The sequence below is a fragment of the Halichoerus grypus genome, chromosome 10 (assembly GCF_964656455.1).
Source record: "Halichoerus grypus chromosome 10, mHalGry1.hap1.1, whole genome shotgun sequence".
Classification (NCBI taxonomy): Eukaryota; Metazoa; Chordata; class Mammalia; order Carnivora; family Phocidae; genus Halichoerus; species Halichoerus grypus.
This window is the reverse complement of record NC_135721.1, coordinates 135,523,710-135,549,468: the sequence shown is the minus strand read 5'-3', so window position 1 is coordinate 135,549,468 and position 25,759 is coordinate 135,523,710. Positions and strand designations below refer to the sequence as shown.

Here is a 25,759-nt window from a genome sequence, read left to right as displayed (position 1 = left end):
AAGTTAAGTGACCATCAACTTAATATAGTCTGCTATATGCAGAAGAGGTTATATACAAACTTAATGGTAACCACAAATCAAAAACAAGTAATAGATATGCAAACAATGAAGAGAAATGAATCCAAGTATACCACTAAAGAAAGCCAAATAATCATGAGAAAAGAGAGCAAGAAAAGAAAGGAAGAGGTAGGAACTGTAAAAACACCCATAAAACAAGTAACAAAATGGAAATACATACTATCAATAATTATATTGAATATAAGTGGACTAAATGCTCCAATCAGAAGACCTAGAGTGACAGAATGGATTAAAAAAAAAGAAAAGAAAAAAACCATCTATATGCTGCCTACAAGAAACTCATTTCAGACCTAAAGACATCTGCAGATTGAAAGTGAAGGGATGGAGAGACATTTATCATGCAGGATGTGATAAGAAAGCTGGGGTAGCAATACTTTTATCAGAGAAAATAGACTTTAAAACAAAGACTGTAACAAGAGATGAAGAAAAACTCTATATAATCATAAAGGGGACAATCCAACGAGAAGATAGGACAACTGTAAATATTTATGCACCCAACATAGGAGCACCCCAATATATAAAACAGCCAACAACAAACATAAAGAAACTAACTGATAATACAATAATAATAGGGGGCTTTAACACCCCACTTACATCAATGGACAGAGCATCCAAATGGAAAATCAACAAGGAAACAATGACTTTGAATGACACACTGGACCATATGGATTTAACAAATATATTCAGAACATTCCATGCTAAAACAGCAGAAAACACATTCTTTTCAAGTTCACATGGGACATTCTCCAGAATAGATCACATATTAGGGCCACAAAACAAGTCTCAACAAACTCAAAAAGACTGAAGTTATACCATTCATCTTTTCTGACCACAATGCTATGAAACTAGAAGTCAATCAGAAGAGAAAGTCTGGAAAGAGCTAAAATACATTTAAGTAAAATAACATGCTACTAAAGAATGACTGGGTTAACTAGGAAATAAAAGAAATTAAAAAGGACACGGAAACACATCAAAATGAAAACACAACAATCCAAAATCTTTGGGATGCCGCGAAGTTCTAAGAGGGAAGTTTATAGCAATACGAGTGTACCTCAAGAAGAAAAATCTTAAACAACCTAAGTTTACACATAAATGAGCTAGAAAAAGAACAAAACCCAAAACCAGTAGAAGGAAGGAAATAATAAAGATTAGAGCAGAAATAAATGATACAGAAACTAAAAAAAAAAAAATAGAATTGATCAATAAAACCAGGAGCTGGTTCTTTGAAAAGATCGACAAAATTGCTAAGCCTCTAGCCAGACTCATTAAAAAAAAGAGGACTCAAAATCACAAATGACAGAGGAGAAATAACTGGTAACACAGAAATACAAAGGACTAAAAAAAAAAATTATGAAAAATTATACACCAACAAATTGGACAGACTAGAAGAAATGGATAAATTCCTAGAAACATATAACCTACTAAAACTGAATCAGAAAGAAATAGAAAATTTGAACAGATTACCAGCAAGGACATTGAATCAGTAATCAAAATACTCCCAAAAAACAAAAGTTCGGAACCAGATGGTCTCATAGGTGGATTCTACCATACATTTAAAGAAGAATTAATACACATTCTTCTCAAACTACTCCAGAAAACAGAAGTGGAGGAAAGCTTCCAAATTCTTCCTAGGAGACCAGCATTACTGTGATACCAAAACCAGATAAAGACACTACAAAAAGAGAACTACAGGCCAATATCGCTGATGAACATAGATGCAAAAATCTTCAAGAAAGTATCAGCTAACCGAATCCAACAATACATTAAAAAAATCATTCACCATTTGAAAAAGCACAAATCCATTCATGATTAAAAAAAAAAAACCAAAACCCTCAACAGGAGTGCCTGGGTGGCTCAGTCAGTTAAGTGTCCAACTCTTGATTTTGGCTCGGGGTCGTGAGATTGAGCCCCACGTTGGGTTCCACACTCAGCACAGAGTCTGTCCCTCTCCCTCTGCTCTTCCCACCACTCATGTGCTCGCTCTCAAATAAGTAAATAAATCTCAGAAAAAAAAAAAAAAAAAACCTAAACCCTCAACAAAGTTTAGAGGGAACATAACCTCAACATAATAAAGGCCTTAAACAAAAAACCCACAGTGAGAAGATGGCGGAGCAGTAGGAGACCTGGATTTCGTCTCCTCTCAGGAATTCAGCTGGATAGGGATCAAACCATTCTGAACACCTACAAACTCAACAGGAGATCGAAGAAAAGAATAGCAACAACTCTGAACAGAAAAGCGACCACTTTCTGGAAGGTAGGACGTGCGGAGAAGTGAATCCGAGGCGATATTCGGGAGGATAGACGGCGGGGGAGGGGCCTCCATTGGCCGCTTCTGGCAAGTGATAGAGCAGCAGAGCACAAAATCGGAACTTTTAGAAGTCTGCTCTGCCGAGGGACGTCACTCTGGTGGCGAAGTGGGGGGTGGAACCCTCGCAGGTCAGTGTGGTCTCAGGACCCTCGGGGTCACAGAAAGACCGGGGGTGCCTGAGTGCGGCAGAGCGCCCAGGGATCGGAGCAGGGAAGCCGGCTGCAGAGACGGAGCCCAGGCGCGGGCTCTCAGCTCGGGGTTGTCATAGACCGTGATCCGCGGCACAGTCGGGCCACTGCTCCTCCAGCAGGGACCCAACAAGCGGCAGATCCGGGGAGACTCACCTTCTTCCCCCGGGAGGAGAGGTGCGGGAGTGCACCGCAGGGATCTGCTGGGTTTGGAGACTCCGCACGGGGTCGGGTGCCAGATAGAAAGGCGCGGTCACAGGCCGGGTGAGCACGGAGTGTGGCCGGAGACCGGGGAGACAGGAGTGACTGACCGCTTTTCTCTGGGGGCTCGCTGAGGAGCGGGACCCCGAGTTCTCGGCTCCTCCGGGGCGGAGACTGGGAGGCCGCCATTTTCACTCTCCGCCTCCAAAGCTGTACGGAAAGCTTGCAGGGAATGAAAGCTCCGGAGAGCAAACCCGAGCAGATGACTTAGCCCAGACCGGGCAAGGGCGGGGCAATTCCGCCTCCGGCAGAGACATTTGGGAACCACGGCAACAGGCCCCTCCCCCAGAAGATCAGCGAGAACAGCCAGCCAAGACCAGGTTTACCGATCAATGAGAACGGCAGAACTCCAGCGCTAGGGGAATACTGCACATAGAATTCATGGCTTTTTTACCATGATTCTTTAGTCTTTCAAAGTTAATTATTTTTTTTTTTAACTTTTTTTCTTTTTTCCTTTTTTCTTTTTTTTTGAATTTTTCTTTTTCCCTTTTTCAACCAACATCTTATCAATCCCTTTTTTAAAAAAAAAACATTTTTATTTTTCATTTTTAAAGTCATATTCTATCCCTTCATAGTAGTTACCCGTATTTTTGGCATATATATACAAGTTGTTCTCTCTTTAAAATCTTGAGATAGTTTCTTCTAACAGATCAAAATATAATCTAAATCTCTAGTGTATGGTTTTTTTCTACTCCCCTGCCTGATCACATTCTCTCCCTTTTTTCTTTTTTTTTTTTTTTAATCCTCTTCTTTCTTTTTTCAAACAACTTATCAAATCCTTTTTTAAAAAAATTTTTTATAATTTCCATCTTTACAGTCATATTCCATCCCTTCATCATATCAACCCTTATTTTTGTACATATACAAGTTTTTCTTTCTTTAAAATTTTGGGAGGGACTTTCTTTTAACAGACCAAAATACACCCAAAATCTAGTGTGTGGCACTGATCTATAATCCAGCCTGATCATATTTGATCACATTCTGTTTTTGTTTTGTTTTGTTTTGTTCTGCTTTTGTTTGTTTTTATCTTTATCTTTTTCTTTTTTCTTTTTTTCTTTCCTTTTCTTTTTTCTCTCTTTCCCTTTCTTTTCCCACTGCTTCAGGTCTTTTCTGATTTGTTTAGAGTATATTTTCTGGGGACGTTGTTACCCTGCTAGCATTTTGTTCTCTCATTAATCTATTCTCCTCTGCACAAAATGACAAGACGGAAAAAATCACCTCAACAAAAAGAACAAGAGGTAGTACCGACTGCCAGGGACCTACTCAATACGGACATTAGTACGATGTCAGATCTAGAGTTCAGAATCATCACTTTAAAGATACTAGCTGGGCTTGAAAAAAACATGGAAGTTATTAGAGAAACCCTTTCTGGAGAAGTAAAAGAACTAAAATCTAACCAAGTAGAAATCAAAAAGGCTATCAATGAGGTGCAATCAAATATGGGGGCGCTAACTGCTAGGATAAATGAGGCAGAAGAAAGAATCAGTGAGATAGAAGACCAAATGATGGAAAATAAAGAAGCTGAGAAAAAGAGAGATAAACAACTACTGGATCACGAGGGCAGAATTCGAGAGATAAACGATACCATAAGACGAAACAACATTAGAATAATTGGGATCCCAGAAGAAGAAGAAAGAGAGAGAGGGGCAGAAGGTATAATGGAGCAAATTATAGCAGAGAACTTCCCTAATTTGGGGAAGGAAACAGGCATCAAAATCCAGGAAGCACAGAGAACCCCTCTCAAAATCAATAAAAATAGGTCAACACCCCGACATCTAATAGTAAAACTTACGAGTCTCAGAGACAAAGAGAAAATCCTGAAAGCAGCTCGGGAGAAGAGATATGTAACCTACAATGGTAGAAACATTAGATTGGCAACAGACTTATCCACAGAGACCTGGCAGGCCAGAAAGGACTGGCAGGACATATTCAGAGCACTAAATGAGAAAAATATGCAGCCAAGAATACTATATCCAGCTAGGCTGTCATTGAAAATTGAAGGAGAGATAAAAAGCTTCCAGGACAAACAAAAACTAAAGGAATTTGCAAACACGAAACCAGCCCTACAACAAATATTGAAAGGGGTCCTCTAAGCAAAGAGAGAGCCTAAAAGCAACATAGACCAGAAAGGAACACAAACAATATACAGTAACAGTCACTTTACAGGCAATACAATGGCACTGAATTCCTATCTTTCAATAGTTACCCTGAATGTAAATGGGCTAAATGCCCCAATCAAAAGACATAGGCTATCAGATTGGATTAAAAAACAAGACCCATCGATATGCTGTCTGCAAGAGACTCATTTTAGACCCAAAGACACCCCCAGATTGAAAGTGAGGGGGTGGAAAACCATTTACCATGCTAATGGACACCAAAAGAAAGCTGGGGTGGCAATCCTTATATCAGACAAATTAGATTTTAAACCAAAGACTGTAATAAGAGATGAGGAAGGACACTATATCATACTTAAAGGGTCTATCCAACAAGAAGATCTAACAATTGTAAATATCTATGCCCCTAACATGGGAGCAGCCAATTATATAAGGCAATTAATAACAAAAGCAAAGAAACACATCGACAACAATACAATAATAGTGGGGGACTTTAACACCCCCCTCACTGAAATGGACAGATCGTCTAAGCAAAAGATCAACAAGGAAATAAAGACTTTAAATGACACACTGGACCAAATGGACTTCACAGACATATTCAGAACATTCCATCCCAAAGCAACGGAATACACATTCTTCTCTAGTGCCCATGGAACATTCTCCAGAATAGATCACATCCTAGGTCATAAATCAGGTCTCAACCGGTACCAGAAGATTGGGATCATTCCCTGCCTATTTTCAGACCACAATGCTTTGAAACTAGAACTCAATCACAAGAGGAAAGTCGGAAAGAACTCAAATACATGGAGGCTAAAGAGCATCCTACTGAAGAATGAATGGGTCAACCAGGAAATTAAAGAAGAATTAAAAAAAATTCATGGAAACCAATGAAAATGAAAACACAACTATTCAAAATCTTTGGGATACAGCAAAGGCAGTCCTAAGAGGAAAGTATATAGCAATACAAGCCTTTCTCAAGAAACAAGAAAGGTCTCAAGTACACAACCTAACCCTACACCTAAAGGAGCTGGAGAAAGAACAGCAAATAAAGCCTAAACCCAGCAGGAGAAGAGAAATAATAAAGATCAGAGCAGAAATCAATGAAATAGAAACCAAAAGAACAGTAGAACAGATAAACGAAACTAGGAGCTGGTTCTTTGAAAGAATTAACAAGATTGATAAGCCCCTGGCCAGACTTATCAAAAAGAAAAGAGAAATGACCCAAATCAACAAAATCATGAATGAAAGAGGAGAAATCACAACCAACACCAAAGAAATACAAACAATTATAAGAACATATTATGAGCAACTCTATGCCAGCAAATTAGATAACCTGGAAGTAATGGATGCATTCCTAGAGATGTATCAACTACCAAAACTGAACCAGGAAGAAATAGAACACCTGAACAGACCTATAACCACTAAGGAAATAGAAGCAGTCATCAAAAATCTCCCAAAACACAAAAGCCCAGGGCCAGATGGCTTCCCAGGGGAATTCTACCAAACATTTCAAGAAGAATTAATACCTATCCTTCTGAAACTGTTCCAAAAAATAGAAATGGAAGGAAAACTTCCAAACTCATTTTATGAGGCCAGCATTACCTTGATCCCAAAACCAGACAAAGACCCCATCAAAAAGGAGAATTACAGACCAATATCCCTGATGAACATGGATGCAAAAATTCTCACCAAAATACTAGCCAATAGGATCCAACAGTACATTAAAAGGATTATTCACCACGACCAAGTGGGATTTATCCCTGGGCTGCAAGGTTGGTTCAACATCCGCAAATCAATCAACGTGATACAATACATTAACAAAAGAAAGAACAAGAATCATATGATCCTCTCAATAGATGCAGAAAAAGCATTTGACAAAGTACAGCATCCTTTCTTGATCAAAACTCTTCAGAGTATAGGGATAGAGGGTACATACCTCAATATCATAAAAGCCATCTATGAAAAACCTACAGCAAATATCATTCTCAATGGGGAAAAACTGAGAGCTTTCCCCCTAAGGTCAGGAACGCGGCAGGGATGTCCACTATCACCACTGCTATTCAACATAGTATTGGAAGTCCTAGCCACAGCAATCAGACAACAAAAAGAAATCAAAGGCATCCAAATCGGCAAAGAAGAAGTCAAACTCTCACTCTTTGCAGATGATATGATACTTTATGTGGAAAATCCCAAAGACTCCACCCCAAAATTGCTAGAACTCATACAGGAATTCAGTAAAGTGGCAGGATATAAAATCAATGCACAGAAGTCAGTGGCATTCCTATACACCAACAACAAGTCAGAAGAAAGAGAAATTAAGGAGTCGATCCCATTTACAATTGCACCCAAAACCATAAGATACCTAGGAATAAATCTAACCAAAGAGGCAAAGGATCTGTACTCAGAAAACTATAAAATACTCATGAAAGAAATTGAGGAAGACACAAAGAAATGGAAAAACGTTCCATGCTCATGGATTGGAAGAACAAATATTGTGAAGATGTCAATCCTACCTAGAGCAATCTACACATTCAATGCAATCCCCATCAAAATACCATCCACTTTCTTCAAAGAAATGGAACAAATAATCCTAAAATTTGTATGGAACCAGAAAAGACCCCGCATAGCCAGAGGAATGTTGAAAAAGAAAAGCAAAGCCGGCGGCATCACAATTCCAGACTTCCAGCTCTACTACAAAGCTGTCATCATCAAGACAGTATGGTACTGGCACAAAAAAGACACATAGATCAATGGAACAGAATAGAGAGCCCAGAAATGGACCCTCAACTCTATGGTCAACTAATCTTTGACAAAGCAGGAAAGAATGTCCAATGGAAAAAAGACAGTCTCTTCAACAAATGGTGTTGGGAAAATTGGACAGCCACATGCAGAAGAATGAAACTGGACCATTTCCTTACACCACACACAAAAATAGACTCCAAATGGTTGAAAGACCTCAATGTGAGACAGGAGTCCATCAAAATCCTAAAGGAGAACATAGGCAGCAACCTCTTCGACCTCAGCCGCAGCAACTTCTTCCTAGAAACATCGCCAAAGGCAAGGGAAGCAAGGGCAAAAATGAACTATTGGGACTTCATCAAGATAAAAAGCTTTTGCAAAGCAAAGGAAACAGTCAACAAAACCAAAAGACAACTGACAGAATGGGAGAAGATATTTGCAAATGACATATCAGATAAAGGGCTAGTATCCAAAATCTATAAAGAACTCATCAAACTCAACACCAAAAGAACAAAGAATCCAATCAAGAAATGGGCAGAAGACATGAACAGACATTTTTCCAAAGAAGACATCCAAATGGCCAACAGACACATGAAAAAGTGTTCAATATCGCTCGGCATCAGGGAAATCCAAATCAAAACCTCAATGAGATACCACCTCACACCAGTCAGAATGGCTAAAATTAACAAGTCAGGAAATGACAGATGTTGGCGAGGATGCGGAGAAAGGGGAACCCTCCTACACTGTTGGTGGGAATGCAAGCTGGTGCAGCCACTCTGGAAAACAGTATGGAGGTTCCTCAAAAAGTTGAAAATAGAGCTACCATATGATCCAGCTATTGCACTACTGGGTATTTACCCCAAAGATACAAAAGTAGGGACCCAAAAGGCTACGTGCACCCCGATGTTTATAGCAGCAATGTCCACAATAGCCAAACTGTGGAAAGAGCCAAGATGTCCATCAACAGATGAATGGATAAAGAAGATGTGGTATATATATACAATGGAATATTATGCAGCCATCAAAAGGAATGAGATCTTGCCATTTGCAACGACGTGGATGGAACTGGAGGGTATTATGCTGAGCGAAATAAGTCAAACAGAGAAAGACATGTATCATATGACCTCACTGATATGAGGAATTCTTAATCTCAGGAAACAAACTCAGGGTTGCTGGAGTGGGGGGTGGGGTGGGAGGGATGGGGTGACTGGGTGATGGACACTGGGGAGGGTATGTGTTCTGGTAAGCGCTGTGAATTGTGCAAGACTGTTGAATCTCAGATCTGTACCTCTGAAACAAATAATGCAATATATGTTAAGAAAGAAAAAAAGAAGAAGAAGAATGTAGCAGGAGGGGAAGAATGAAGGGGGGGAAATCGGAGGGGGAGAAGAACCATGAGAGACAATGGACTCTGAAAAACAAACTGAGGGTTCTAGAGGGGAGGGGGTTGGGAGGATGGGTTAGCCTGGTGATGGGTATTGAGGAGGGCACGTTCTGCATGGAGCACTGGGTGTTATGCACAAACAATGAATCATGGAACACTATATCTAAAACTAATGATGTAATGTATGGGGATTAACATAACAATAAAAAAATTAAAAAAAAAAAAACCCACAGTGAACACTCTATGGAGAGAAACCGAGCGCTTTTCCCCTAAGGTCAGGAAGAAGACAGGGATGTCCACTCTCACCACTTTATTCAACATAGTACTGTAAGTCCTAGCCACAGCAATCAGACAACAAAAAGAAATAAAAGGCATCCAAATTGGTAATGAAGAAGTACAACTTTCACTATTTGCAGATGACATGATACTGTATAAAGAAAACTCTAAAGACTCCATAAAAAACTACTGGAACTGATAAATGAATTCATTAAGGTCAGAGAATATAAAATCAATGTACAGGAATCTGTTGCAATTCTATACACTAAGAATAATGTAGCAGAAAGAGAAATTTAAAAAAAAAATACCATTTACAATTACACCAAAGATAATACCTAGGAATAAACCTAACCAAGGAGGTGAAAGCCCTGTATTCCAAAAACTAAAAATCACTGATGAAAGAAATTGAAGATGACAAAAATAAATGGAAAGACATTCCATGCTCATGGATTGGAAGAACAAATATTGTTAAAATGTCTATACTACCCAAAGCAATCTACAGAGTTAACATAATCCCTATCAAAATACCAACAGCATTTTTCACAGAACCAGAACTGTCCTAAAGTTTGTATGGAACCACAAAAGACCCCGAATAGCCAAAGCAATCTTGAAAAAGAAAAATGAAGCTGGATGCATCACAATTCCAGATTTCAAGATATATTACAAAGAGGTAGTAATCAAAAACAGTACAGAAATAGACACACAAATCAGTGGAACAGAAAAGAAAACCCAGAAATAAACCCACAATTATATGGTCAATCTTTGACAAGGGAGGCAAGAATATACAATGGGAAAAAGAGTCCCTTCAACAAATGGTGTTGGGAAAACTGGACAGCTACATGCAGAAGAATGAAACTGGACCACTTTCTTACACCATACACAAAATAAACTCAAAATGGATTAGGGACCTAAATGTGAGATCTAAAAGCATAAAAATTCTAGAAGAGAGCACAGGCACTAATTTCTCTGACATCGGCCATACCAACATTTTTCTAGATAGGTCTCCTGAGGCAAGGGAAACAGAAGCAAAAATAAACTATTAGGACTACGTCAAAATAAAAAGCTTCTGCACAGCAAAGGGAACAACCAACAAAAAGTAAAAGACAGCATACTGAATGGGAGAAAATATTTGCAAATGACATACCTTATAAAAGATTAGTATCTAAAATATATACTTATACAACCCAACACCAAAAAAGCAATCCAATTAAAAAAAAAGAAGACACAGACATTTTTTCCAAAAAAGACATAAAGATGGCCAACAGACACATGAAAAGATGCTCAACATCACTCATCATCAGGGAAATGCAAATCAAAACCACTAGGAGATTTCACCTCACACCTGTCAGAACGGTTAAAATCAAAAAACAAAATATAATTGTTGGTGAAGATGTGGAGAAAAAGGAACCCTTGTGCACTGTTGGTGGGAATGCAAACTGTTGCAGCCACTGTGGAAGACCCTATGGAAGGTCCTCAAAAAATTAAAAATAGAGCTACCATATGATCCAGTAATCACACTACAGAGTATTTACCCGAAGAATACAAAAATACTATATTTGAAAGGATACATGCAACCTCATGTTACTGCACCATTATTTACAATAACCAAACTATGGAAGCAGCTCAATGTCCAGCAATAGATGAGTAAAGAAGAAGTGGTGTACATATACAATATATATTATTCAGCCATAAAAAAAGAATGAAATCTTACCATCTGCAACAAAATGGATGGAGCTAGGGGGTATAATGTTAAGTGAAATAAGTCAGAAAAAGACAAATACCATATGATTTCACTCATGTGTGGAATTTAAGAAACAAAATAAATGAACAAAGGCAAGGAAAGAGACAAAGCAAGAAATAGACTTTTAACTAGAGAACAAACTGATAGTTACCAGCAGGGAGGTGGATGGGGATGTGGGTAAAACAGGTGATGGAGATTAAGGAGTGCATTTGTGGTGATGAGAACCCGGTGATGTCTGGAAGTGTTGAATCACTATATTGTATACCTGAAACTAATATAACACTATATATTAAATATATTGGAATTAAAATGATATAAAAAAAAATAAAACCACAAATGGTAGAAGAACAAAGAACAAGGGCAATAAATAGAAAACAGTAACAAATATGGTAGATATTAATCCAACTATATCAATGGCCTAAATTCACCAATTAAAAGGCAGAGATTAGGGGCGCCTGGGTGGCTCAGTTGGTTAAGCGACTGCCTTCGGCTCAGGTCATGATCCTGGAGTCTCCGGATCGAGTCCCGCATCGGGCTCCCTGCTCAGCAGGGAGTCTGCTTCTCCCTCTGACTCTCCCCCCTCTCATGTGCTCTCTCTCGCTCTCTCATTCTCTCTCTCAAATAAATAAATAAAATCTTTAAAAAAAAAAAAAAAAGGCAGAGATTGTCAGAGTGGATCAAAAACTAAGACTCAACTCTATGTTGTCTAGAGAAACTACTATATAAAGACACAGATTAAGAGTAAATGGATGGAGAGAAATATACCATGATAACACAAATCAAAAGAAAATAGGAGTAACTACATTAATTTTAGAAGAGCAGATTTCAAAGCAAGGAAGGTTGTCAGGGATAAGGAGGGCATTCCATATGATAAAGGGACCGATTCTCAAAGAATGCATAACAGTTCTTAACAAGTATGCACCTAACAACAGCATGTCAAACTCTTTGACTAAAACAGAACTGCAAGGAGGGGTAGATTAACACACTATCATAACTGAGACTCCAACACCCTTATCTGAGAAGTGGGCAGATCCAGGAATGGAGAATCAGCAAGGACTTGGTTGAACCCCACAGCACCAATGACCAACTGGGTATAACTGACACCCATAGACGACTTCATCCAGCAAGAGCAGAATACACATTGTTCTCAAGGTCACATGGGACATTCACCAAGATACACCACATTCTGGGCCATAAAACAAACCCTCACAAATTTAAAAGAATACAAATCATGTAATGTCTGCTCTCAGAAAACGATGCAGTTAAACCAGTAATCAGTAACAGAACGGCAACTGGAAAATCCCAATATATATGGAGGTTAAATAATACGCTTCTAAACAATACATGAGTCAAAAAAGAGATCTCAACAGAAATTTTAAAATATTTGGAACTAAATGAAAATGAAAACACAACGTATCAAAATTTCTGGGATGTGGTAAAAGCATAGCTTAGAGGGAAATTTATAGCACTGAATGCATGGATTAGAAAAGAAGATCTAAAATCAGTAATTTAAGTTTCTACCTTAGGAAACTAGAAAAAGAACAAATTAAATCCATAGTAAGAAGGAGGAGAGAAATAAGCAGAAATCTGTGATATTCAAAATAACAAATCAATAGAGAAAAGTCAATGAAACCAAAAGCTGGTTCCTTGAAAAGATCAATAAAATTGATTAGCCTCCAGCCAAGATAACTAAGAAAAAAAGAGGCCACTGATTACTAATATCAGAAATGAAAGAAAGAACATCATTACAGATCCCATAGACATTAAAAGAATAAAGAAATACTACAAATCACTCCATTCCCACAAATTGCATGACCTGGAGGAAATGGACCAATTCCTTGAAAGATACAATCTGTCCAAAATCACAAGAATAAACAGATGATCTGAACAGGCCTGTATCTATTAAATAAATTGAATCAATAATTAATAACCTTCCAAACAGAAAGCACTAGGCTAAGATGAGTTTACTGGTGAAGTCTGTTGAAATTTTAAGGAAATTATACCAATTCTGTGCAATCTCTTGCAGAGGACAGAAGCTGAGGATAGGATGCTAACTCATTCTGAGGCCAGCATTAACCTAATAAAACCAAAGACATTACAGGAAGAAAAAACACTACAGACCAGTATCTCTCATGAACACAGATGCAAAAATCCTCAATAATATATTAGGAACAATTATTTAAGCTGTTAAATAAATTTTAGGGACGCCTGGGTGGCTCAGTTGGTTAAGTGTCTGACCCTTGATCTCAGTTCAGGTCTTGATCTCAGGGTCATGAGTTCAAGCCCATGCTGGGTGTGGAACCTACTTAAAAAAAACAAAAGTTTAAAAATGCTAAATTGTTAAATTTTAAATGTTTATGCTAAATTAAATTTAAATGAAACACAAAAATTCTAAATTAATTTTAATTAGCAAATTAGCTAGAACTGGACAGTCACATGTTAAAAAAAAAAAAAGAATCCTGACACAGATCATATAACCTTCACAGAATAGGTCACACACCTAACTGCAAGATTCCAAGCTATAAAACTCTTAGAGGATAACATGAGAAAACCTAAGTGAACTTGAATATGGTGATGTCCTTTCAGATACATTGCCCAAAGCACAATCCACGACAAAAATCATCAATAAGCTAGACTCAATTAGAAACTTCTGCTCCGTGAAAGATAATGTCAAGAGAATAAGACAGGACACAGATTGGGAGAAATATCTGCAAAAGTTACATCTGAAAGGACTGTCATCCAAAATATAAACAGCTCTTAAAACTCACCCTAAGAAAACAGATAACCTGGTAAGAAATCAGTCCAAAACCTTGACATCCCACCAAAGAAGATACAGAGGTAGCAAGTGAGCATATAGAGAGATGCTCCACATTATAGGTCTTCAGGGAAATGCAAATTAGAACAGTGAGATAGCACCACACAGCTCCGAGAAGGGCCAAAATCCAGAGCACTGATGACACGAAACGCGGGCGAGGATGTGGAGCAGCAAGAGTTCATTCATGCTGCCGGGAATGCAAAACGGCGCAGCCACTTTAGAAGACAACTTGATGGTTTCTTACAAATCTAAACATAGTATGACCATACCACTCTAGCAATCTCACTCCTTGGTATTTACCCAAAGGAGGTGAAAATCACGTCCACACGAAAAACTGCACATGGGTTTTTATATCAGCTTTATTCATAATCGCCAAAACTTGGAAGGAACTAAGAGATGTCCTTCAGTAGGGGATGGATAAACCGTGGTCCATCCAGACAATGGAATATTACTCAGCACTAAAAAGACATGAGCTATCAAGCCCTGAAGACATGGAGGAAAACTTAACTGCACATTACTAAGTGGAAGAAGCCCATCTGGAAAGGATACACACTATATGATTCCAACTATATGACATTCTTGAAAAGTAAAACTATAGACAATAAAAAGATCAGTGGTTGCGGGGGTAGGAGGGATGAACGGGGAGCACGGAGGATTTTTGGAGCAGTGAATGAATAGTATCATGATAGACACAAGTCATTGTACATTTGTCTAAACCCACAGAAGGCACAACATCAAGAGCGAACCCTTTGGGGGAGAAGGGTCAGTGTAAGTTTATCATCTGTAACAAAGGCATCACTCCGGTGAGTGATGCTGGGATCAGGGAGGCTATGCAGGTGTGGGGCTGCGGATGCACATGGAAGCCTCTGCAACTTTCTCTAATTTTCCTGTGAACCTACAACTGCTTTTAAAAAATTAAATCTTAAAAATTCACCGTTGACGAGCCTGAGAACGTCCTTGGTGTCCTGTTTTTACCCAGCACTGATTGCACACACCTGGGAAGGTAGCTGTGCACGCTGCAGGCGGGCACAAAGCATCCCACGTGGTCTGTCACACTCTTCCTGTGCTGACCAAGACATTTTATTTGCTCTGCACAGAAATCCAACTGTCAGACTCAGAGTACAACAGATACATTTTTCACTACAACTAGTCAAGTAGGATAGCCTTCCAGCTAATTCACAAGGTAACCTGCCTTGGATGAGGCCACCACCAGCGCTTAGAAATGAAATTCTAACACTGATGCATAGGATGCCACCTCATTAGAGAATTCAGGGTGACACATCTTTGGACTGTTCACATGGGACAGGACAATACCCGCAAAACTTCTTGAACCCAAGAGAAGCAAATAGCTGATCCTTGTCACTGTCATCCTACCAGGCAAAGCAGAATACATTCATGGGCCTTTCCCACTGTGAGTAACAGTCCTTCTAAAAGTAACACTTCTAGACTTTTTCTAGAACCAAAATAGAATTTTTTTCCTCCAAGTGATTTATCTGAGAGGTTCTTAACTTGGAGAGAATCACGAACACATAGGAGAATGTGTAAAAGCAAGGAAACCACTTTCCACACTGGATTTCCATGCTTTGGGAACCCCATATCAGGCACCTGGGAGGAGCACCCAGAGGCTCAATTTGCAGAAGACTGGAATCTCCAGATATTCCTGATGGTGTGTGCAACAAGCCCAGCCCACAGCAGGATGTTCTTAGGGTTGAACGTGAGGCCTTGATCATGAACCCAGAACACTGGTGTGCACGGAGGAGGGGACGGAGGAGAGGATGCTCTGCTCAGGGTTTGCAAATGCAGTTAAGAGCAGCACATTCCCAGGCAGCTTGGCAGTGAGCCTGCGCACATTAGCAACAGTGTTTCTAGGAGTTCTACCCTCCCTGCTCCCATCAGACCACAGTGGCTCAGCGAGGAGCATGTTACGCCATCGGAAGTGGCTGGAGAAGGTGGAATGGTGACCCCAAAAGAAACGTGTACCCTATATCTGTGAATGTGATCTTATTTGGAAAAAAGATGCAATATGTTTTTCAAGATGTAATTAAGGATATCAAAATGAGGAGATTCATCCAAGATTATCCAGATGGGCCCTAAATCCAATGACTAGTGTCCCTGTAAGAAAAGGAGAGGGCATGTCTGCGGCCATAGCACCCTGGACATGCTCTAGCTCGCCTGATCTTGGTAGCTAAGTGGGATGGGGCCTGGTTAGTACTTGGATGGGAGGGAGGGAGAGGGCCCAGGGAGCAGAGGAGAAAGGAATGTGACCACAGAGACAGAGACTGGAGGAAGCAGCTGCCAAGCCCAGGAGAGCCTGGAGCCGCCAGCAGCCGAAGAGGCAGACAAGATCCACCCCTAGAGCTGGAGGGAGCATGGTCCAGGGGATAGAGGCCAGAGGTGCTGCTAAACACCCTCCAAGGCACAGGGCAGCCCTCCCCCCAGAGAATCACCCAGCATCGCTGGTGCTGAGCTTGGGGGCACCTGCACCAGCCTGGCATCCTCGTTTGCACCCACCGTTCTCAGACATCTCCCGCATGACCCCATCCCTCAGAGGCTGACAGGTGTTCAAGGAAGAGAGTTCTGGGGCTGGGTAAGCTTGGCAAAGTCCACAGGCTGCAGGCTCCTCTGACATGCCCAGAGCCCCTCGGCCAATGGCTGGCTCCAAGTTTCTGGTTCAGTGATCAAAGTCAGTCTCTTCCCAATGCACAGAACGCTGGTGCTCCTCACACGCCAAGGCACCCACCCCTAGAACTAGCTCACTGGCCAGGGTGGAAAAGGCTCAGAAGCATGCAAGGGGACAGGAAGGCTGACAGCCAGAGTGCCTGTCTAACCCTGAGCTCGGTCCACCTGGTCACGGTGGCTGATGCTCACATCCCTTCAGGACCAGCCAGGACCAAGGTCAACGCCAGCCCCTTCCCCATTTGCCACCCGACACCCAAGAAGCAGCTTGCTGGGCTGGGTCCCTGGGGCCTCCACGCAGAGCTCTCTGCCCACGGTGGTGACAGTCAGCAGGAGACCGAGCCCCCGGCCAGGAGCCGGCACTCAGCACAGCGTACATGGCCCGCACCCTCCCGGGCTCGCTTGGCCTGGCCTGCCCCTCCTCCCCCTTCACCACGGGCCGCTGCGATGCTCTAACTCCCTGAGCCTGAGTCCTCAAGGTAGACGGAGCAGTTACTCTGACCTCCGGAGCAGGCCGTGAGGACAGGCCTGGAGCTGGGCTTCTGATGGCCTTGGGAACGTGCGTTCCCGCACAAGCAGGCGCTGCACCAGGGATGGCCGCCGACTCCTTCTCCCCTCCTCCTTCACCTCATCTCGCTTTCCTGGCGGCAATTTTTGCTCTATTTTCCAAACACTGGGCCTCCGAGTGCCACCTGTACGACTTCCTGCCGTGGCTTCCTAAGCAGCGACGCTCTCAAAGTTACTCACGGAGCCTCTTTTATGTGTTTTCAAAAACACACGAAAATCAACATGCAGTTACCAAAATAAAACGGGTTCACTCAGCATCTCCTAGTCCCAGCCCAGGGCCCGTCAGCAGGCAGCCCTGCTCATCCTCAGAGGTGCAGGCCCTCGCCCTGTCCCTCCTCCGCACTACCCGGGGGGAGCACCGCCTCCACGGGGCCCCGCACCCCGCAGGCTCCGGGCTCTCCTCACCAGAGATGATGGAGTCGTTCAGCGCCTCTTCATCCTGATACACCAGCAGGTCGTCCTTGAGTTCCGAATTCACGACCAAGTTCTCCTTGTTCTCCTCAGACCCTTTGGCGGTGGTGCGCTTGCTCTCCGCGACCCCATCGAAGCTCCAGGCCTCCTCCCTCTCCTTGCCCCGCTCCACGCTGGACGTTCTCGACAGGCGGACGTCCACCCGCTTCTTGGGGGACGCTTTACTGTCCCTTCCTTGAAAACTAAATCAGAAGACAGTTTGGGTTACGCGCGGTCCGCTTCCCCGCAGGACCCAGCAAAACCAGCCTGGGGGCTTGCGACGATGCTGCAAAGATGGTCCCCAAATGCATGCGGCGCCTAGCTTCAGTCCTGAACGCACAGGACGAGCAGCCCCAGACGGCGCACGCTTGGTCCTGAAGAGCGCAGGCCTGTGCGTGGGAAGCCAGCCACGCTCCGCACCGTAGGGGTGCGGCTCCGGGACTCCCCAGAACCGGGAAGGGCACTGCGCTCGTGCGGTGCTTCTGCCAAGCCCTACGTGCGCCCCGTTAGCTGGCTGCTTTGCCCTCCACCGATCACTTCTCTTTCTCTATGGACACGTGAGGTCAAAGATAAAAGAGTAAGCTTCAGGAACAGGCTTTGTCCTCCTGCTAACGAAAACTCAAAGTCTTCAGGGTCTGGGACAGCGTGACAGCTACTTCTCTTCCACGGGCGCTCGATCCCCCGGGAGAAACGCAGGGACTCAGTGGCCAGGCTCCCACCCGTGAACGGCCTCTCCCAGAATGTGGCAGCCAAGACCAGAGCCCGGCGCGAGGTAAAAAAGTGGGGCTCTTGTCCAAAAATTAACAATTTCAGGACAGTGACAGCAGTGCACGGAGCCCAGCCCGGGGGCCCCGTGACTACATAGGGTACACCACAAGGCTGATGGGGATTCGGGCACACAGGTCTCCTTACTGGCAGGGAGAGGGCCTCACCTGTCCTGGCGATGCTTGGTGGCCAGTGCCCTGTGCAGCTCCTCAATGACACGGCTGGGGGGCAGTGGCCGGTGGACAGTGGTGAGATGTGGAGACCCCGTGGGCGTGGAAAGCTGTCCTCGGAGGGGAGGGTCAGCACTCTTCCCGCCAGGGCCCTGGAAGAGCGCAGGCTGGCCTGGAGCGTGAGAGGGACCAACGAGAACGTAAGTCTCTGGGGGCAGGGAGGAAGGACTCTGCAGAAAGACAGGAGCCCGAGAGCAGAGGACACAGCCCCCTGGCCGGGGGACCCTCACACCCTGTTCCAGACGTGCCAGGTCCCCCGCCCCCGGAGCCAGAGACAGGGCTCACCTCTGTCCAGCTCCATCCACGGGCCCTCTGGCCTCCAGCCCTGGGAGCTGAGCTCCATAGGCCCCCTGCGAGGTCTCAGGCACAGAACGCCCTCCTTCCCGATGCTCTGCTGCAGGTTTGACTTCCCAAAGCCACGCTTCCTATCGTGGAAACGAGCACAATCCCCCCAGCTCTGCAAGGTCTGCAGGGGTCACTCAGCCTGGACCACCATGGTCCCTGCTTGTCCACATCTCCTCCAACCCTCTCCCTGTACCTCACCCAGTGGGAGCTTTCAGGAAGGCGAGCCTCTCCCCTCCTCCTCAGCACGGCATCTGGGCTCCTGGCCCGGGCCCTGTAGGCTGCCCTGCTCGGCACTCTGGCTTCATCTCTTCCACTTTCCCCACCAAGCTCTCTTGGCTCTAGGACAGGAGGATCTTTCCAATCCTTGAGGGAACCACACACTCTACTCTGAGCCTTTGCACAGGCTGTTCCCTTTGCCTGGAATGCTTTTCCCCTCCCCTGTCTGTACTAATCTCACTTCCTCAGGGAGACCTTCTGTGAATCCCCACCCTTGTGCAGAGCCCACCATACCTGCCCATAAGGCTCAGGGCAGCCCTGACACCCCTTTCCTCCCACTTGGAATGAATTACTTCATCGGGTCCGCTCTTGTCTCCCGACTGTGCAGCTCTGGGCAGGGCCTGTGTCTGCTGTATCCCCAGGCCTGGCACTTGGTGCGTGTGCAACAGAGCTCCATTTACATGAAAAGAGTCTGAAGACTCAGGAGAGATTTGCTCAAGTCCACCCTAAGGAGGTGAGGCTTCCCTCCCTAACAGATACTTCCTGAATGTTCACTCCAAGTCCTGCACGGCGTCCGGTGCTCAGGGAGGCAGAAAGCATGAGTTTGCTCATGACACAGATCTGGCCGCCAGTCTCCATCTGCTACTTACCAGCAGGAAGACCCCCCTAGGCAAGTCCCCTGAACACCTGAAGCCTCAGCCTTCTTATCTGTAAAATGGGCCAAGAGCTCCCTGACAGGGCCAGCAGGAGCCCAGCTGCTGGGGTGGGGCCTGGCACCTACCACACTTTCATACACAGACTCGCTCCCAAACACGTCTCCGCAGAGGCAGCCTCCAGGCTCCCCCAATTTGTTTGACTGGGTACAAATAAATCAACTCCCTTTTTAGCCTCAACAGGGAGAGGGACACACACACAGATCTAAACCACTCCCTAAAAGACAAAGCCTTTCTGATGTAATCCCAGAATGTGGACAGTGTCAATAAAAAACAAACAACAACAACAAAAAAAAACCACATACACACAACTAGAAGGAAAACTAAGTCTCATTGAAACAGGTGATTTCTCTTTCTTCACAAGCACCTGCTTCTGTGGGCATAGCCAGGTAACACCAAACAGCCCAGGCCTTGCCCTCGATGGGCCTCGAGGCCGGCTGGATGGAGTCAGGAGAGGAAAAGCAGACAGAAAGCCAACACAAGAATTTTAGGGAGAGCTGAGCCAGGCAGGTGGGCTGAGCACACCTGGGATGGGGAGCAGGTGGGCTGGGCTACGGAGCTCAGGCAAGGCTTCTCAGCAGAAGGGCCATCTGATCTGACACCCAGGGGATGAGACGGTACCAGCCATAGGCTGGGCAGAGTAGGTGAGGGCTCCATCCGAGCATGGCCCCCAGAACCATCCCAGTTCTCTACACTCTGCCAGCTCCGCCCTCCTAGGGCAGCCCCTGCTCATCATGGGGACCACCTCCCGGGATGTGATGCTCTGCCATTGCCTGGAATCCTCCCTCTACACTTGCTAGGAAGGCATCACCAGCCCAGGGAAACGGAGGTGACCTGGCTTGCCTGGGCTCACTCAGCCTGGACTCTAAGTGCTTCCCACATGCCGCTCCACTGAGCACTTTCCCTGGCCCGCCTCGTCCAGCCTGGCCCGCCTCGTCCAGCCTGCCTAGGGCACCTCTTACCGCTCCCGTGTCTCAGATGAGGAACCAGGCTCCAAAGCCAACTCCAAGTTATGCCTCCAGGGTGTGGCAGGGGCTGGGATTGGAACACCTCTAAGTGTAGTTGGCAGAGGCCGCAGGACCCCCTTACAGAGGGGCGACTGTCCCCCAGCTGGGCAGGGGCAGCTTTGCCCTGAGAGGGTTAACTCACACGGGTCCTGGGTCCAGGCAGGTGAGACACAGGTGAGTCAATGAACCTCATGCAGTTCATACAAACAGGGGGCGAGGGTTCCGGCAAACACAAAAGCACTAGCTCACCTTAATGGGCTGGTGGGACTCAGGGGGCTGCCAGATAGGAAGACTTTTCAAGAAGAGCCAAAAATTTGGATTACAGGTAAAAGTTACATGTTTGACACATGTTAATATTTAACACACATATTTGAATGTTTAAAATGTTGGCAACCCATTAAAACAAATTAAACACCATTCAGACCCAGCAAGGCAAGTCTGTGAGTGGGCCTGGGGGTGGGGGGACGGGTCCCTGACCTCTGGTGGAGGCTGGGGGCACCGTCGCAGACAAGAAAGAGCCCCGTGGGGACTCCGCTCGCGCATGCTGTCCCCCTGGGTCCCAGTTAAGCCCAGGTAAGGGGCCTTTGTCCTCTGCTGCCACCTAGCGCTCACATGCTAAAGCAAACATTCCCCCCAAGAGAGAAGGAAAAAGAGGGAGAATGGAGAAAATGAAGACAAAGGTACCAAAATGGGGTCTCAGCCGTTAAAAAGAGATCCAGACCGAAACCACCCTCCCGTGCTCTCCCTGTTCCTAATCCAGTCCCCAGATTAGTGCCCCTGATGTTCTGGAGCTCCTTGGAAGGAGAGGGCGGAAGTCAGAGGCACCAAATATGAGGCCCTCGGGACCCAGAATTTCGGCTGTGAGAACAGGCAGAGGAGTCACAGTAGGGGAACACGTGCAGCCTGAGGCCTGATCCGTCCCAAGCACAGCAGAGGCAGGACTGGGCTGCTGAGTTACCCAGGGACCAGAACAAATTATGTGTGAGCCAGAAGAAAACGTGGTGGAGGCTGCCTGATCAGATGGATTTCCAATTGTTTCAGGTCCCCATGGATGGAGAAGAAAATTATCATAAGACAGTAACAAGATGCAGGACAGCATGATTCTGCTCAAAACTTTTATCTGTGGGGCCCTGTCCCTGGCACACTGCAGGCTTGGACTCCTTCCCAGAGATGTAGAAACAGGCAGGCCGGGCTCAGAGCACGCATCTGCTCCTTCAGTCGCAGCCACACACACTCGCTGAGTACCTGCTATACACCAGGTGGGGTCTTAGGCTGGTGTCTGGGATCTGGTGGGGTCTGGCGGGGTCCTCGCCTGCTGTCACCAAGTCCCACCAACTGGGTAGCTCAGAACAACAGGACTTCATTCTCTCACGGCTGTTGAGGCCAGAAGTCTGAAACCCAGGTGTCAGCAGGGCTGGAGCCTTCTGAGGGCTGAGAGAGAAAGATGCCAGGCCTCCCTCCAGCTCCTGGTGGCCGCTGGTGACCCCTGGCACACCCTGGCTTGCAGACAGGTCACTCCAATCTGTCTCCACGTCCGCATCATCTTCTGTGTCCTTTTGGGTCTCTTGTAAGGACATTCTCATTGGATTTAGGGCCCACACAAAGGCAGGATGATTTCATCTTGTTCCTGATGTAATTATGTCTGCAAAGACCCTTTGCCAAAGAAGGCCACATTCTGAGGTGCCGGGTAGATGTGAATTTTGAGGGGACATGTTCAACCCACTGGGCAAGGTGAAGTGATGTGGCAAATACCAGAAGGCAAGACGCATGTTGCTATGGGGTTGCGGTTGGGGTTGGGGACAGCTCCCCTCAAGGAGGAACAGCAAGGCCCAGGCACTGACCAGGTGAAGCACGGGGAAGAATATTGTAGCAGGAAGAGCAGTGGGAGGGTAATAAGCCTCAAGCCCAGAACTAGGGTCGAGTCTCATTAGCTGTGGGACCTGGGACACGTTGCTTGGAGACCCCCGAGCCTCTGTCTCTTTAACTGTGAATTGGGCACACATCCCCACCCCCCCACCCCACCCCCGAGAGAGGCTGGCCCGCGCATTAGGAACACGTGGTGTGTACTCGGGCCTCCTTGTGGCCCAGCAAGCGGGACGGAGCAGCATGGCGGGTGGAGGTCAAAGCTGCTCAGGTCTGCCGTCCACATCCTCTCCATGCCCGCTGCCCTCAGAGGCAACAGGTGAGGATTTACATTTCAGAACAGTCACCGTAAGAACGTAATGGCCTGCCTTCCCCCTGAGACTAGCCGTGTCTCCTGTTTCTACCCGTGATGGGACAAGAAATGCCCAAACTCCAAAAGTGAATGTTTCGACTTCCTGGGATTATTCAGCCAATGTGGCCAAAGCTACGGAAGTGGATGCTTTTTGGGGCCTCCCCCCAGCTGTGCTCCCCTCTCTGATCACCACTCTATAGGCCAGAGTTTATCTCTGGCTCTGCCTTGCAGGATGGAGCTCACTGGGGAGACACGGTGAAACAGAGATGAGCAGAGACTGTGAGAGCGAGAGATGGAAGGAGAGGTGGGGACAGAGTAGGGAAGGAAGGGGAGAGGGAGAAAGAATAGGAAACAGAAGGACACCCAAACATCCAGACACATAGACAGACAAAATCCTCATCCTGGGGGCTGGCTGCATCTTCCCCATTCAGGTTCTAGAAGACACTTTTGATTCCTGCCAACAGAGTGCCCCATTTGCTCAAGGGAGCCCGAGGGGTCTGCTCCTGATAACCAGAGCTCCCTGCTAAGAACTGCTCTCCTGTCTCACGTTTTGCTCCCCTGGACCTGCCCAGAACCCTGATCACAAAAGCCAAGGGTGAGAACCAGCCCGTGGTGGGCACCCCACCAGGCTGAAGGTATGCATGAATGAATGGAAGGATGTGTACATGCGGACCCACCTGTGACGTTTTTCGTGGTTTTGGAGCCTGCCTTGGGCGGTGGGGTGGGCAACAGCGGGGGGCTGGGGAGCTGGCCCACGGATCTCTCCAGGGGTCTGGGAGGACTGTCCAGGGAGTCAGACCCAGCTAAGGCTTGAGAGGGTTCGTCAGTGGTCGGCGGGAGGTTGCCGGCGGCATCTGCTTCTTCACCTCTGGATGTGGACGGCATCTTGGCTGGTTCAAAGGCAAAACAGAGCATTCACAAGCCATTCTTCCTCTGGCTGGGGTGGATGGGAGCGAGGACAGTAAGGCAGCTTGGGCTGGGTGGGATTGTGAACAGGAACAGGGTACAGAGGGGATGTTTCAAATACAGACCTGACTTCTTGTGAGTTCAGAGGTCAGTGGAACTGTCATAAGTAGACAGGGGGAGGAGGGGGAGGAGGGGGAGGAGGGGGAAGAGGGAGCAGAGGGGGAAGTGGGGGAGGAGGGGAAGGGACAGGAGGGGGAGGAGGGGAGAGGGAAGAAGGAACTTCAAGAGCACAGATAATTCTGTCCCTTTTCCCACTCAACAGGTGGTGCCAAAGTTCCTGCTCCCGCCTGACCTGGGGATGGTGGCCATCACAGGTTTTGGAATGAGACCTGCCCAGGCTCCCATCAGCCCCTGCGCCGTGATCCTGGTAAATTACTAAAATCCCGGTGCCTCCATTTACCCACATGTGACATCTGACAAACACTAACAGTCCCTCATGGGATTGTTGCAAGGTTTAAACGGGAAGTAACAAAAAGATGAGTAAGTCAGCAGCTATTGACTTACAAGTCTGGTTTTCCACAGCCCTGGCCCCTGACAAGGAGGTCCCAGCAGATGGTACGGGGAGGCAGGGAGGTCCAGCTTTGAGGACGGGTCAGCCTGCCCAGAGCCCCGTGCCTGTCCCCTCTCCTTCCTGCTGCTCCCTGAGCAGCATTCCCGAGCCTGTCTGCCCCTCGGCCTTCTCCCAGTCCATGAACACTCCCCTTTCACTTCTCCCTTCAGCCAGCTCAAGTTCTACTGGTCAGCACTGCACCACCTATCCCACCGACACCCCCAAGTCCTCTGCCTCACTTCCTTTCCATTTAGCTCCGTGGTGAGGCCTCTGCCCCCCAGTTCCGGGCCCGTGAGCGCTGCAGGAGAAAGATGATGGAGGAACCCCGGTGTCCGCCCCCTCAGGCGGACTCACGGTCGGGCTCAGCTCTGCCTCAGACTCCTGCCTCCAGCTCCTCACCTCCATCCTCCCAGGGGGCCTCACCTCCAGGGGAAACTGAGGCCTTCAGACAGGGGTGGGGGCACTCTTCTTGGATGCCTGACTCAAACACAACGGTCCCTGAAACGCCAGACCCTGATACAGGATCCCCATGCCCACCTGGGATCCCAGCACTCCCTGCCTTCCCAGAGCGTGCCCCAGGTGCCCCGCACGGTGCCTGCTATACATCTCAGCTTATTTTTTAAGACCAGCTGCGGAGGAAGATACAAACACTCATCAGGAACAGCTTGGTAGAGCGGGTCCTAAGGTCACAGTGTGGGTGGGATTCATCCATCAGGAAGGGTTCTGGAGGGCCTGATGGGCGGGGCGCTGTCCGCGGTGCTGAAAGCCCGGTGCTGGCCCCATCCCTGCCCTTCGAGAGCTTCCAAAGAAACCTCAGAAGTGGACACTGCACATTGCACGGATCCCATGTTATTACCATTTCTGTCCTTTTACTATCCATGGCTGACTTCACGGCTGGGACACTCTCGCGGCACAACATGGACAGGCCAGTTCCTCCCGCTGGGCCCTGGAGGTCGGGACAAAGTGAGCAGTGTATGACCTAGACTCCACAGGTTCCCTTGGCTGTGCTGCAGAGGAAAAGGCCAACAGGGAGACTGAGCAGCCCAGGTCAGGGTCCCCACACCTGCATCGGCCAGGGCAGGTCCCCTTGATCTGTCTCAGCTGTCCTCAGTCTCTCTCAACACGTTCCTCTTCAGCTTCCAGACACCTGTTCCC

General features: G+C 46.3%; 1 protein-coding gene across 2 annotated transcripts in view; it reads right to left on the bottom strand.

Moving 5' to 3' along the window:
* Window positions 1-25,759, bottom strand: part of PHACTR3 (phosphatase and actin regulator 3) — a 215,116-nt gene that overhangs the window by 59,983 nt on the left and 129,374 nt on the right. For both annotated transcript variants that reach the window (XM_078057341.1, XM_078057342.1), the window contains exons 5-7: window positions 23,766-23,978; window positions 18,530-18,704; window positions 17,553-17,800 (exon numbers count right to left, since the gene is read on the bottom strand). In XM_078057341.1, the coding sequence (XP_077913467.1) occupies window positions 17,553-17,800; window positions 18,530-18,704; window positions 23,766-23,978 (636 nt within the window). The remainder of the gene's footprint in view (window positions 1-17,552; window positions 17,801-18,529; window positions 18,705-23,765; window positions 23,979-25,759) is intronic.